Raw genomic sequence first — 14,922 nt, forward strand, 5'->3', positions numbered from 1 at the left:
TTTCTTTTTTTATGATGCAGATACATGTGTTCAGGATCATCAATAGGCGCTTTGTCGAGATCACTTTGGACTTCAGATAGTCTGGGTAAGCCTCCTTGCATTCCAAAGGACTTCACACTTATTTTCTAGTCAGTGGTCTTCAAATGTCGTGGGTCTTGTCCTGACATCCATCTTGAATAATAGAAGCTTCATAGATAGAGAGATTTGAGGGTTCTCTCAATATTTACTTTTCCTTGAGATGTTTTGCAAACTATCATATCTATATTATTGAGTATATATTTTACAGACAGTTTGAGTTAAGTACTTGTTTTGAGTTTGAATGTTCTAAATTCTATTTCTAAGCCTATTATGGCTTGAGTAAGTCTTCCGCTAAGTAGCCAATCATGCCAAAGGTTCACTTGGGGACTAGAAATGATTCTCGAGTGTCGGCCATATCCAGGGTGTAGGCTCGAGGTGTGACATAATATCTATTCTCAATTTGTGACTATCAAACTTTTAAAATACCAAAGTGATGAATACCGAATACTCACCCCTAATAACTACCATCAATTTTGGGTTGAAGTTTTGACTCATTTAATAAAATATGTTTATTGTCTTTTACGTGATAGGCGTTTAGCCATAAAAATTGGGATTTAGAGTTCAAAGTGAGATTTTGATTGAAACTAACGTTTTAATGTTAAACATTTTTCAGTAGGAAACAAAATTAGGAATAAACACGCTATTAATTTACGTGGATAAATTCTTTGTCGTGTTTTGAATTCCTTGTGCATTATTATAAAAAAAAAACATATTAGTCCAAAGATTAAAGTTGAAAAACTAATCCAACTCACATTGTATATCACCAAAATTAAGACACACTTGCAACGAATGCCTATAAAAGTAAAAACTGCGTAAACTTTTTGAAATTTAGTAATAAAAATATACTTATTAATCAGAAAATGTAAGCAATTACTACTATTTTGTGAACAGTAAATTGAACCTATGAAATTTTTTTAATTTGGCATTGAACTCATAAGATCTTTAAATTTATGAATAATATCTATTATTTCTTACTATTTTCATTAGTTTTTACATGTGAATTTATGTTTGGGAAAATTGTATTTAATAGCAAACTATATATTAATTCAAATTAAATGTTATAACCACAGTTTGATTTAATTGTAACCCGTAGCAAACTGTTGTCATTCGCCTCTCTCTCTGAAATTCTCGATCACCACTCTCCCTCTCTCGCTCGTCAGTCTCTCCCTCGCCTGTCTCACTTTATACAAACACAAATGTATAAATTGTGTTTCTATTTGTATAAAGCGAGAGAAAATTGTATATACACATGCAAATACATATATCTTCGTCTTATACACTTATAATTATACAATACCAATCTTTCCCTGCCCAGTTCTTTTTTGCCTTTCTCTCTTTCTCGCTTTATACAAACACCGATTATACAAAATACAATGATAATTTGTGTTTGTATAAAGCGAGAGAAAGAGAGTGATTTGATATACAAAGTTTTATTTCGATTCAATTGTATACAAATTCAAATTTTATGCAGATATACAAACGCATAAAATTGAATTGAGAGGCTGTCAACGATTTATACAAACGAGAGGTTGCCAACGATTTATACGGATGAGATGGTGCCAACGATTTTATACAAATCTGATGCCCCAAGCGATTTATACAATCTAATGCTCCATAGCAAACATAAAGTTTGCTATGGAGCACAATTATGCAAACTATAGCTATAGCATACAAATATGATTTTTATGTTTGTTAAATGTGAAAGTTGATCGTTTTATGTTTTGCGTAGAAAATAATGAATTTAGATAAATTGAGGTTCGGAGTACTACATCCGCCTCTATATTTGTTGTCTTTCAAGTCAATGGAAAGACGACAAATGATCAATATTTGAAGTTTAATGTTTTTCTTTTGAAGTAACAAAGTTGATATATAATAATAATTGTATTTACAATTAAATTTTTAGTGATTTTTTCAATACATATGCAAAGTTTGAAAAAAAAAAACTTAAGTCATCTATCGTCCCTTAAAGTTGTCCGCATAATCCACTTAAACACCTGAACCTAGACTTGTACCTATTGAACACCTATTTCCCTTTGAATTTGAATCATTTGAACATATTTTTAACAATAAGCTAAAAGTATATATAAAGTGTGTGAAATACACTCGCAATGACATGACAATTTGACGAATTACATAATGACAACTATTATTTAGGTTACAGTGAAAAGTGCTTGGGATGTAATGAGACAGAGGAAGGAAATTTAGCAAGACATCATACTTATTTGGGAAAAGGGCATTCCTTTCAGAGTTTCTTTCTTACTTTGGAGAATGTGGTTTCAGAGAATCCCCATTGGTGAGATTCTGGTTAGGTTTAACATAACAGACACATTTAATTGTGTATGTTGTAATAACTCTACACCGAAAATATTTGATCACCTATTTGTGTCCTATCCAGATGCAAAGTATTTATGGGAAACATTTTCAAGAGCTACTGGAATTCAAGGACCTTTCATTCAAATGAAGCAGGCTATCTATCAATGGTGGGGGGAGAATGAAACCCCAAGCTAAAACCATTGTTTAGATCAGTTCATATATTCATTATATGGCAGAATTGGAAAATAGGGAATAGAATCAAGCATGGAGGAAATATGTCTAGACAGGCAATGGTAAGAGAGGTCAACAGGAATATCTACCTAATGGCCACAACTAGATATCCTTGGCTATCCAACATGCCTACTCAGTGGCCCCTAATTGTCAAATTCTTGGAAGATTACATTTCTATCCTATCTTGTAAAGTGGTGAAATGGATTTGTCCTCCTGAAGATCATTTTAAATACAATATTGATGGATCTTGTAGAGATCAACTATACCTCAGTTCAAAGGCATTTAGTGTGAGAAATAGCAATGGAGAATTGGTCTATGCAGAGACAGAAAGTGTGGAGTTATGCAATATTTTAGAAGCAGAGGTGGAAGCCTTCAAAGAAGGATTGCAGTATTGTGTTAATAATAACCTCATGCCTCTAATAATGGAGACAAACTCTCTTATTCTGAAGAAAATCATTGATGAAATATGGGAAATACCATGGAGCATATCAGTGGACATAAGATGCATTAAGAAGATGTTGAAGGATAAGGATATGGTGGTGATTCATATCTTTAGAGAGGGGAACTGTGTAACCGATTGTTTAACTAACCATGTTTTTAGTTTTGCAGGAACAACAAGGATCCAACTCTTATCTAACACAGAACTACCAGCACAAGCAGGAAAATTGTTACATATAGATAAGCAGGGTATTCCTAATATCAGAATCAGAAAATGTCAAAACGGAAACTTCAACAATCAATGAAGCATAGAAGAGTGTATGAGAACAAATGACTAGTTCATACAAAACATGCTTGAATATAATTGCTGCAACTCATAGCTACGGAAAAATGTAAGTCGAATATTCGTTTTAAAGATCAAAATGGAGAGGTTACCTGGTATACCCAAAATTTGAGGCAGTGGTATCAACTCTTCGGAGCTCAACCTGCACAAATTGGGGGTTTATCAATTACATCTCTCAAAATTGATCGAGCCAAAGGTGTGCTTCAGTTTTGGAGATTACCTTGATTGGATATGTCGAAAGAAGGATATGAGCTGAAGAAGTCTTCATAGGGTTGGATTCATGGCATTCGTGAGAATTTTTGAATGCCCGGGTGGATACCGCCCAAGCTCATGACTTTTTTTATCGCCCTTTCATCAAAGAAAAACCATTGGAGATGCCTGACGCCGGTCGGAGAGAAAGCAGATCAGCTGGTACTAGCAGTGAAGGAGAAGACTTTCCATTTCCAATATACTTTGTCAATACAAGATGTGGTATTATGTATTTGGGCTTGGGTCACTATTGGACCAAAGCCATAAGATTTTTTCGTTCTTATTTTGAATAAATGGGCTTGCCCCACACTTTAAAAAAAATTTTAAAAAAAAAAGTAAGCAAAAAGGAACCATTTTTAAGTTTTTTTTTTTTCTAAAAAAAAAAAAACTTTAACTTAAATTTCTTGTCGATACGCCAAATAGGTAATTAAAAAAATTGTAACTTACTTCTTTGTTCCATTTTTGGTACGAGAAACATGAATTACGTCAGAAAATTCATAAGTTTCTATCAACATTGTCAGAAAAAATGAAGTTACTTCGGATTTCTTTATCAGTTTCATAACTGATTTTTTTTATTGATGAACAACCTTACATTCACATAAATATATATATATATATATATATATATCAATTTAAAACTCACACTACACACTCACAACAATCAAAACACTTTGATAAAAATATGGTGTCTAAGTAAAATATCCAAACAATGTTAAGGGGTCATAGATGACTTAAGCTAAAAAAAGAAAAAAATTGTGAGATATCGATCTCAGATCATCTATATGGATGACCATTATTCAAATCAACTAATCCATCTTAAAGGACAATTAATGCATTCTTTGTCCATTTTATACAAAAAAAATTAGCAATTAAGTCATAATACCTAACATAATTAGTCAAAACAACAACACTTTAATATATTTATTTAAAATGTCAGAATGGCAATATTTTTAGAAAATAATATGTATTCAGATTTTATTATTTAAAATTTAATTTTATTTATGAATACAGTCCTATATTGGACCAAATTCTAAACCAATAACCGTTTAAAACGAAAAAAAAAATTAAACCAATACCCATTAACCTTCCTTCTTCACCTTTCACATTTGTATCCCCACCTTTCACGTTTCCAGATTCTCTTTCTTCAAGGTGCTCACAAATTGTTCATCAAAATATATATTTTAATTCAAGAAATTTTCTCGATTGTTAAACGAAATCTCTTTATTAATTCAAGAGATTTCTCAATTGGCAAGGTAATTTCCATTATTTAGTTAGATTTATTTTTATTTGCTGTTTAAAATTACCAATTATGGTGTATATTCCGGATTCTATATATTACAGATTTCCAATCAATTTTTTTATTTTTATGTGATTTTGTTTAGATATTCATCAAATATTTATGTATTTTAGATTTTTAATTTTTTTTTTGTGATTTTCTTTTAATTTTTCAGATTTTGTAGAATCTAGAAATTCATTTATATGTTTATTTTGTTTGATATTTAATACATATATTTTGATAATATCAAAATTTTCTTTTAGGGTTTTAGAATTTGGGGAAAGCATCTGATTGTCTACAATGACAGAATCAATCAGAAATTTATTGGTATTCATTTTTTCGTTTGAAATACAAAATCATACTGAAATACAACCTGATATTTGAAATACAAACTTAGTAAGAAATATTTTGTATTTTATTTGACTAAAGCAATATGATTTTTATGAGTACATAATATATAAAATTGTGACGAATATATCACAAGAAGGGGAATACAAAATTATTGGTATTCATTTTGCGTTTGATATACAAAATGATATTGAAATACAACCTCATATTTGAAATAAAAATTGAGCCAGAAAATACTTTCTGCAAATTTAAAGTGAAATAATAATATAACAAAACTGGATATTGAAATATAAATACAATTTATTTTGAATACAACTTATTCTATGTATTATGTATTCATCGCAACTGTATTTTTCATTATCATTTTGATTTACAACTAATTTGTATTTATATTTTGGTATATACTTCACAACTGCCTTTATTTTTGTACTTGAACTAGAATGCCAAAGAGTTGTATTCATCATAAATCAATACCAACATTTTTTGTATTTTAAATTAGTTATACATATCATTAGGTATTCGAATACATTTCGGATGAACACATAATATTCAAAGAAGTTCAAACATTTAAATATCCAAAACAGAGGGCATTAGAAATTTTCCAACACTTCCACTCATATAAGATATAAAATACAAACTACTATTTTCAAAAAAAATAATTGAAATTCTTAAGAACAAAGGAAAAAAACGCTAGAAAGAAAAATGGCAACATATGCTCTTTCAAAAACGTAATTGATGTTAAATTTTAATTTTTTTTTTACCTTTGTTGAAATTTTCTGTTCCATTATTTTCTCTATTCTGTTATTAATTATTTGTATACATAACTCAGCCCTTAACAAACTAAAATATTGACATTTTAAATAAATAGTGAAACTATTACTAAGGAGTCCCATTAAAAGCTAAAATATTATTGTTTTGAAAATTTTCCAAAAAAAAAAAACAAGGACAATTAGCGCATTCTTCCTGCCCATTTTATAGAACAAAAAAATATATACCACCTCTTGTGAATGAAAATTTATGCAACCAAATATGACAATTGACCACCATTTTGAGACTCCAAATTTTAGAACAAATTGATTATTCATCTATTGTAAACTATTATAATAAAGCTTAATCAATTGCATAAATAGTGATGAGTGGCGATAAATAAATTGTATATATTGGTTAATACTTCCTCCGTCCCATTTCAAATATTATTATTTCTATTTTAGTTTGTTAAAAGAATGTTATATTCATAATAAAAATAATTTAATTTTAAATTTTTTATTTTATCGTAAAAAAATAATTTATTATCATAATATAAATATCTAAAATTTGTTTTGAACTACAAAATTTTAATTATTATTTTTAAAATTGTGTAAAGTCACACAAAATTATATTAACTGAAACGGTGGGAGTAAGTTTTTTTTTTACGTTTTTTGGTTATTAATACCTTTCTCAAATAAAAATCGTAATATTTTGTTCTACATATTTTAGGTTATTTATTAAAATTTATTTGTAAAATAATTGAAAGTTTTACTTTTGCTTATTTTCTTAGTAATAAAATTATAAAATTGAATATAAATGAGAATACACTCTGTAAATTCATAAGACTTACGTCCCATGTCTCAGGGCTTACCTCTCACCCCGTACTGCATAAAACGTATCGCCTCACGCCCGCACCTTTTAATACACTGGTCAACCAAAACTTGAGCAAACTAATCATAGTAACTAGGTGTAGGTGGCCTAATCCAGTCAAATGGGACAGGCCAAGTTTCCATGTCCAAGTCCTAGCTGAATAGACTGGGGAGATAATTGGTGATTTATGGTAATTTTATCATGCAGTAAGTAATGTAGGCATCTGTTTGAAAAGCAAAAAATGATGCTTCATCCTTTGTATACAAATCCATTAAAAATTCTTAGACAATGAGTTAGTAAGCTTTTGCCTGTGACAGAAAGGTATACAATTTCGAAATCAGTTGAACTTGGTACTGTTTGGAAAATATATTACGGTACTGCTGATCATCCAAGGCATGAGGGTGGAGAAGCTGCAGATAAAGGAATATTTCCTTCGTACTTCACAAGATAACTACTGATTTAATTCTTGACTGAATCAATACCCACTTAGCTGACGTTCTGCAGAAAATCCGCCCATCACTCCCAAACAACACCATTTGACGAACCTGAGACACCTTGGCTTCCAAATTGACCAAGTTGAGATGATAATTTCTTAGACATTGTTATGATTGAGGGAACCATCGCCATAACACATACTGTTTAAGTCTAACAAGTAATGCAAATATCCCGTAGCATGGAATATGCAAAAAAGCCACCAATAAATACCTGGCCCAGAATCAACAGAAAAATTAGTTAACCAAGAAATAAGTTTGCCTGTATGACAGATATTACAGACTAGCAAGAACAAGAAACATAAAGTTTGGCACTTCAATTTTCAAAGGAAATGAGAAGTGTTCAATACGATATTTAGAAACGAGAAGCCATGAACGTGGCTATTATAAAGCCTAGAAACCAAATGTTACAATGTAATTTGATCACATACATGTACCATGATAAATAATATATTCTAAATGAACACATACCACACAGGAGCATATTTTAATGATAAGTCAAGAAAGGGGTACGGCCACCTGAAATAAACAAAAAATAAAGGGGAAACCCACAGTTAGAGGAATGAGATGTATTCATTAAATCATAAACAAACAGAGATGAATCTTTACCAAATTGATTCACAGGCATGAACAATCCACTGAAAGATGACATAAACACCAGTCCATATGACAAAGTAACACATCCGGAACCACGGGAACCACTGGAAGAACAACTTGAAAGTTTAATAAACAATATCCTAAATGATATTTTCACAAGAACCTGGAGAAGTAAAATAACACTAGCATTTACCAAGGAATTTAGAGCTGCATCACCAAGGAGCAGGACAGCGTTTAGCGAATGCGTAACAACAGTGAACTGGAATGAAAGAGAAATATTGTTTAACTTCATGAAGGAGCAAAAGATCCGAGAGAGACAAACAGAATTAGAATGATATCTTTGTACTCACTACTCATTTCATATTTGGGAAGAAACCAAATCTTTGACATACTTTTCTGAATTTGTTAATACAACTTCAATGATTTTCAAGGATTTAAATTGAAAATAGCTCAAATTCAAACCAACAAGTAATGGTTTTCCTATCAAACTATTTTTTTGACTACTACTACCAGTAATCCAATATGTTGACACTGTCATAATTGATATAATATGCAAGTAATTAACTTAGTTTCAGCCTCTTTTCAAATAAAAGACCTAAGGTACCTATAACAATATGGGGGAAGATGGAGAAGAAGGAGCTCATCACTTATAACTCGACGAGGTTTGAAGATACACCGTCCTAAACCTTAATTCCACCAATTATACTAGACAGAAGGAATGTGTTTAAGAATCTAGTGAGATGGGGATCCCAATGACACCAATGGCATAGAGGAATTTGCGTCAAGTAGATTAAAAGGCAGTCAGGTATCCTTGTATGCCTGGATAATATATTTATCAACAAGCTCCGTGAAGACAATCCCAGAAAATAATGGAAAATAATGTACATGATGAATAACCAAATCATTATTCTTTGAGTTTCTCAGCTCTTAATCCATTTAAAGGAGTGAATAAGATTTAGTATACAAGACCGGACAGAGAAAATCAGAGAAAAGATAACCATTTAGCTCTGTGTGCTCTAGAAATAGTAGACCAGAGAAGACTGGATAAGAAACCAAGGCGTCTCCTTCTGACCCAACAACATGAAAAAGAAAGAGGGCTAGAGAGAAAGGAGCAGTTTTGCATATTGAATTGCTTCATCTTTTCTCTTGGAAATTTAGAAAGGATTGTATCATAAAGACCAATTCAGTCATCCAAACAAGTTCTAAAACATTCATGACCAGAAAGTCATCACCTGAATAATTGGATGCACTGGCATAAGTGGCCATATTAGAAAGAAAAAGGTGGTTCGTGAACGAAAATCGTACGAGTGATTCTTTAAGCAAAAGTTTGACATATAGGAGGCTGTTACTGCAAACTCATGGCTGTGTCTAAAATAAAGCCAAATATCTCAAATCAAGTTTTGGAATCTTAGCAGCTGATATTAAGCACCCAAGAGAAAAAAAAGCGGAACCAGACAGATCCTTAGGAATATTAGATACTTACACTGTTAAAATCGTAGTTTTTGAGTGTAAGAAATGGGAAGATCACAAACCAGTAAACAGAGTCAGTGAGCATCACCGCTCCAGCAGCCATCTGTAGGGAAAAAACGGGCAAAGAAATGTTTAGAACTACACAATCTACATGAAACTTCCAGGAACTTAACTTCTAACAAAAAAGTACTTTGTAACAGTAAGTGCAGAGATTCTCTTTAGGAAAACTATATATGTTAATGACTAGAGGTGGACTGATAATATTTCACAAGCATTAACCAGTGGGAGGATGTTCTTAGGTAGAATAAAACTACAGCAGTTTCTATGTTCTACCTATCAGAAACCTGGTTTGGGTCCCCTAAGAAGAATGTCGTACCTGGAAAAGAATCTGGAAGAGGTAGCCACATCGTCCAGCAATTTCAGGAACAAGAAGCATTCTCTTGTAACCCACATGGTTCACTAACTTGACGCCATTCATATAATCTGTGCATGTAAGGGACTGGAGTAATCCTTGCTCCACATCCATCTGCATTTTGCTGACATCGCTGTTTGTTTTGTTATACCGGTAACAACCATAGATGGAAAGTCCTGATCCAATCTACAGATAGTTACAGAAGCATGATGTTAGGGAGAATATATTTCATTAGCAGCATCATGCAAGCCAAAGTGAAGGATGTCTTTGTAGCATGCAATTACATGCACATATATTTAAGAGGTCAAAAACATCAAGTATGTACTAATACAGTAAGTAAATGATATAAATTCAAGGAAGCAAACCGTAACTAACATACATACCCAGAAATAGATGGCGGTCAAAGCAAATGTCCACCTGCAGAAATCAGAACATCGTGAGAGGCACTCCATTTTATAGCACATTCTATTTCTTTCCCTAGTTAAAGCAATAAAGCTTATACATTCTGTACATATAAGATGCAAAAATTGCAAGTCATAATAGAATACCTTCAAACAAAAACAAACACTCTCAACCTTACTTATATTATATAAAAAAGAACACTATCATACACGGTCCTGAAAATTGAACCTATGCTACCTACTTACAAGCGTTGTCTGGAATACTTACTGCGTATAATAGTAAAATATGTCACCTCCATGAATAATAAAATCAGAGACAATCACCAGTGTGAGTAAAGCAAGTGCAAAAACTCGGAAAACCGCCAAATAAATTGGGTTTATTATTTTCACACATGGTTTCCAAGCTTTGTCAAAATACAAAAGCCATGACCGTTTCTGACAATCCTCCCTTCTATCAGATTCTGGAATGACATTAACTGATCGTTCATACTTCCATAGAATGATCACAGCTATAACCGTCGGTGTCAAGACCCATATTGCACAAAGCAAGAATCTCCAGTTCAACCAATAACTCAGATCAGTAGTATCAGCATTTGTCTGGAGCTGCATCCTGCTGGAGACACGTGGTATTAAGCTTTTGCTGCATATTAGCTAAATATTTACGAATATCACAGCAACACAGAAATCATAGTGTTATACTGTTAAAAGGTTTTACGTAGTTTTACAATGATTTTAATGGTATATCCCAATCAGGATGTCAATTAGTAGTAAAGCATGTGCTCTGTTACCTCTCTTCATTCAAAATAGCAGAAAAAATTGTTTCCCTATTTTCCTTTTTGACAAAAATTATTTTGTACTTTTGAGTTTAGAAAGACTACAGACTTTCAACTGTGGCAATCTCAATGTTCAAATTACAAAATGACATATATCGCAGGCAAGATCATGTAGATTTTTGTTAGGTAGTAGATATATTTCCCTATATCTCCGAGGGGACATTACAGGTAATAATTTCATATCATTGCTGCATCTGGAACTTAATTCCGTTCTATACAGATGATTACCACATATCAGTTCACCTTATCAATAAAGTTAACGCACTACAGTCACAGGTGAATTTATAGGCAAAAATACGGGGCACATGAACCGTGGTCTTTATGTATATTTCTAAAATTAGTATAGTATTATCAGCTGGCACCCATGCTACCAGAACATTAAATAGTGCACTTGGTTGAAAGTTGAGTTCCTTACCTATAGGACTAGGAATCAATTCCCACTAATTACATTTTTTCCTTCTTTCTCTTTTAGTGGTGCACTCATGTTTTAGAAATCCTAATATCGCCTCTGACTACAATAGTAACACACAGAGCCGATCATTTACCATATCAAGTAGAAACACATATATACATTAGCAGTTAAGTGTAGCTCTGCTATACACAGATAATTACTATATGTGATTTCACCTAATCAATAAAGTTACCTCGTTCAGTAGACATATACATTATCAATAAAGTTACTGCTACTACAAAAGAGTGCGTGATACCGAATCCTTCATTCTACTGCTACTTCGTATATCATCAATTGTTGGCAATCGTCATATAGATGACTACATTCCATCAATCAGTGCAAAAAAAATTTTAAAAACATCATACTTTCCACTAAGAACACGATCAATTATTTATTAATAGTATGATCTTTTGCGGCATTAACATACATCTAAATCAGAACACTTACCAAATACTAACACGCAAAGGAAATACAGACATTCAAATTACACTTTCAGTTTTCACAAAAATGAAAAAATTTCGATTTTCTGGAAGTTACAGTGAACGGCGATGAAAACGAAGCGTGATAAGTACTCACCGGCCAGATCGCCCGGCGTCTGTGTCGGAGAGAGAGAGTGTTAGAGAGAGAAAATACTGAAGTCACATGCGCCGTGCAAATAGCCGAGTGGAATGGATTTTACTTTCTTTTTCTATATTTTGCTTCTTTTTATGAAAATTTAATGGATAAAAGGACTAAAAAAAAAAAGAATTAAGGAAGAGTGTGCAATTTGTTCACTTGAAATTTTATTGTGACACGTTTCACCTAGATATTAGTCGTTAGCAAACACACAAGTACCTATCAAGAAGAAATTAGTAAAGTAGTATATAATTTATTCACAATATTAAAAATTATATTTATTTTTATTATTAAGTATTATTAATTAATTTTAATTTATTTCTGAATGAGTGAAATTAACTATACTAACTAAAAATAATCAAATAAAATTATTTATTTTATTTATTATTTCTTAAAGATGTGTCAAATTAAACAAGAACGAAGAAATATTAATTTGGTATAATTGGCATCTACTCGACCTAGCAGACTCCCACTCAATCGATCCATATAGGTCGATCAACAAAAATGTAATTCATGTTCTAGATCTACACTAATATTAGCAATAGATCTACGTTATACGGACATTTATCCCCCCTCCCCCCAATCTAGTATGAAGTGAATTAAATATCACCCTAAAAATATAGTATCAATCTCACAATGGAAAGTGTATTACACACGCATCATGTCATTACAACATCAGCATCATGTCACTGCCATTTCAAATCCACATAGAAAATTATTTTTATTTTTATTCATTTTTTTAAATATGTTTTTTGTTTATTTACAATTTCTTCTTTCATTATATTTTTAAACGCGAATTAATTTATGAAAAAAAATTTGGTCATTTGCAATGAAATTTGAAAAAAAATCTCTTTCATTACTCACGATTACTTGAACTGTCATTATTGGCCATCAGTATTAGTACTCAATTTCCAGTTCCTAATTTATTCAAGAAAGAACAAAAATTATTTGCAATGATTTCACAAAAACAAATTTCTTTCTCTACCCTTCACTTGCAGCGCCATTGTTATCATCAGTTCTTAAAATTAAAATTTTTCTATAGAATTTCATTTTCCTTCATTGAAAATCTTTATTTTTCATGAAATTTAAAACGTTAAAAAAAATCAATTCTACTTTTTATGAAATTTAAAACTTTCAACAAAAAATCAATTTTTGAAAGTATAGAATAAAGAAAATTATGTGGGTGTTGAACTTTTCTATGACTTTTATGTGTGTATTTAATATTGTTTGAAAAAAAAGGCCCACTTTTTTATATATATAAAAAAATTATAGCTATATTAGGCGCCTAATTTTTTATTGGACATGTGAGCTATTTGGATTGTATTTATAAATTCACTTCGTACTAGATTAGGGGTAAATAAATGTCTATAAAGTTAAAATGTTAAGGTAAGTTTTGTTGCCGAGTTCAAAAGGAATTTGACGTAGTTTCTCTAAAGTATTACTTCCTCCGTCACTTTTTACTTATTAAATTTTGACTTGACACGCCTATTAAAAAAACAATGATTGGTATAATGAGTGTTGGGTTCTGAAGGTGATTAGGGTGTCATGCGAAAGCTTATAATTTGCAAACTATATGATTTACAAATCAGACGACAAATAAAAACATACTAAAGATATATTATTAATATGGTTTGATCAAGTGACCTACATATTGAAAACTAATAATAAAAAAAACATAATTATGTTTAAGAGAAAATCTCCCCATAAACAAGACTCTCTAAATGACTACATTGTGGATGCTATTGTTTTTTATATGAGAAGGGATCTTCAATTTATAGAGTTTCAAACTTTTCTTTCAAGGAAAGATTAACTCAAATATGGAAAAATATTATATTTTCCTTTGAGGAAAAATTCAAGCATTTATGGTAATACTTTGATTTTTCTTTAAGTAAAAATATAAACTTCAAATAAGGTAAGAAAATCAGGGCAAAACCCTAACAGTGAGTTTATCATTTTATTCCTATTAATTGATAAAATACCAAATAAATTTACTCACTACAATATGAAGATAGTAGAACTAAAGCAAATACAACCCATACAGTCGTTTTTGTCCAAATTGGAAGTCAGACTGGTTTCTTGCCTTTTTTGTCCAAATTGTAATTGATGGTTTATATTCTTTAGTAGTTATGCATATATGGTTTTCTTGGAGGCATGAATAATATTTATACATAGTCACAGTTCGATTTCTTGCTCGATTAGCGGATAGGACTTTTTTGAGCTTGCTGTGTTGGCGTTTGGGAAATTGTCTTGCTTGGATGGTCACTATTTATTCAAAGGTTGTCTCTATTATTGAAGTTCTTGTGAAGTACTGAATGTGTGTGCTGATATGGGATCTATAGTTCGATGTGTTGGTTGTTCAGATGTTTTAACATTTTCTGAACAATATAAGGTATATCTCCAATTATTCATAATTTTTCTTAAGGAAAGAGGGATTTAATGGGTTGTGACTGTGGCATTTGGTGACTGCTCGGAGAACAGAGGGAGATGGGGTGTGCGGCAAATCTTCGTCGGCGTGAGGGAGATGCATCGACGTCTGGTAGTGGTCTGAAAGAGATAGAGATGGAGGGTTGTGGCGTTGTTCAGAGAGGCAGAGGAAGATAATGGTAGGGTTTGGTGGGAGTTTACTTAGCACAAAACAGACCTAGGGATGAAGGCTCACCCTTTAGTTGAGGCATGAGACCGTTAGTAGCAATCCATATATCCTAGAACTATGTGCCACCATTGGATTATAAGGGTCACATTCACTTATCAATATGAGT

At 31.7% G+C, this 14,922-nt stretch overlaps 1 protein-coding gene across 1 annotated transcript; it reads right to left on the reverse strand.

Annotated features, from left to right (window-relative positions):
• Positions 1–7,119: 7,119 nt before the first annotated feature.
• LOC125840742 (uncharacterized) lies at positions 7,120–12,205 on the reverse strand. The gene is made up of 9 exons (XM_049519717.1): positions 12,125–12,205; positions 10,533–10,874; positions 10,247–10,280; positions 9,828–10,049; positions 9,465–9,554; positions 8,175–8,240; positions 7,994–8,085; positions 7,856–7,903; positions 7,120–7,598 (listed from the first exon to the last, which is right to left on the reverse strand). Exons 2-9 carry the CDS (start codon positions 10,871–10,873, stop codon positions 7,496–7,498), a joined length of 996 nt encoding a protein of 331 aa, XP_049375674.1. The 5' UTR covers position 10,874; positions 12,125–12,205; the 3' UTR covers positions 7,120–7,495.
• Between the last annotated feature and the right edge of the window lie 2,717 nt (positions 12,206–14,922).

Source organism: Solanum verrucosum, unplaced genomic scaffold, assembly GCF_900185275.1.
Source record: "Solanum verrucosum unplaced genomic scaffold, falcon-dt-bn FXZP01000187.1, whole genome shotgun sequence".
NCBI lineage: Eukaryota > Viridiplantae > Streptophyta > Magnoliopsida > Solanales > Solanaceae > Solanum > Solanum verrucosum.

Bases quoted from the DNA above. Each gene is read 5' to 3' on its own strand.
- LOC125840742 (XM_049519717.1), bottom strand. From the start codon at position 10,873: ATGCAGCTCCAGACAAATGCTGATACTACTGATCTGAGTTATTGGTTG. The intron at 8,241-9,464 runs GTAAGTATCTAA...CTTTCATTCCAG, and splicing joins AAAACTACGATTTTAACAGT to TTCACTGTTGTTACGCATTC. The intron at 8,086-8,174 runs GTAAATGCTAGT...TTGTTCTTCCAG, and splicing joins ATGCAGCTCTAAATTCCTTG to TGGTTCCCGTGGTTCCGGAT.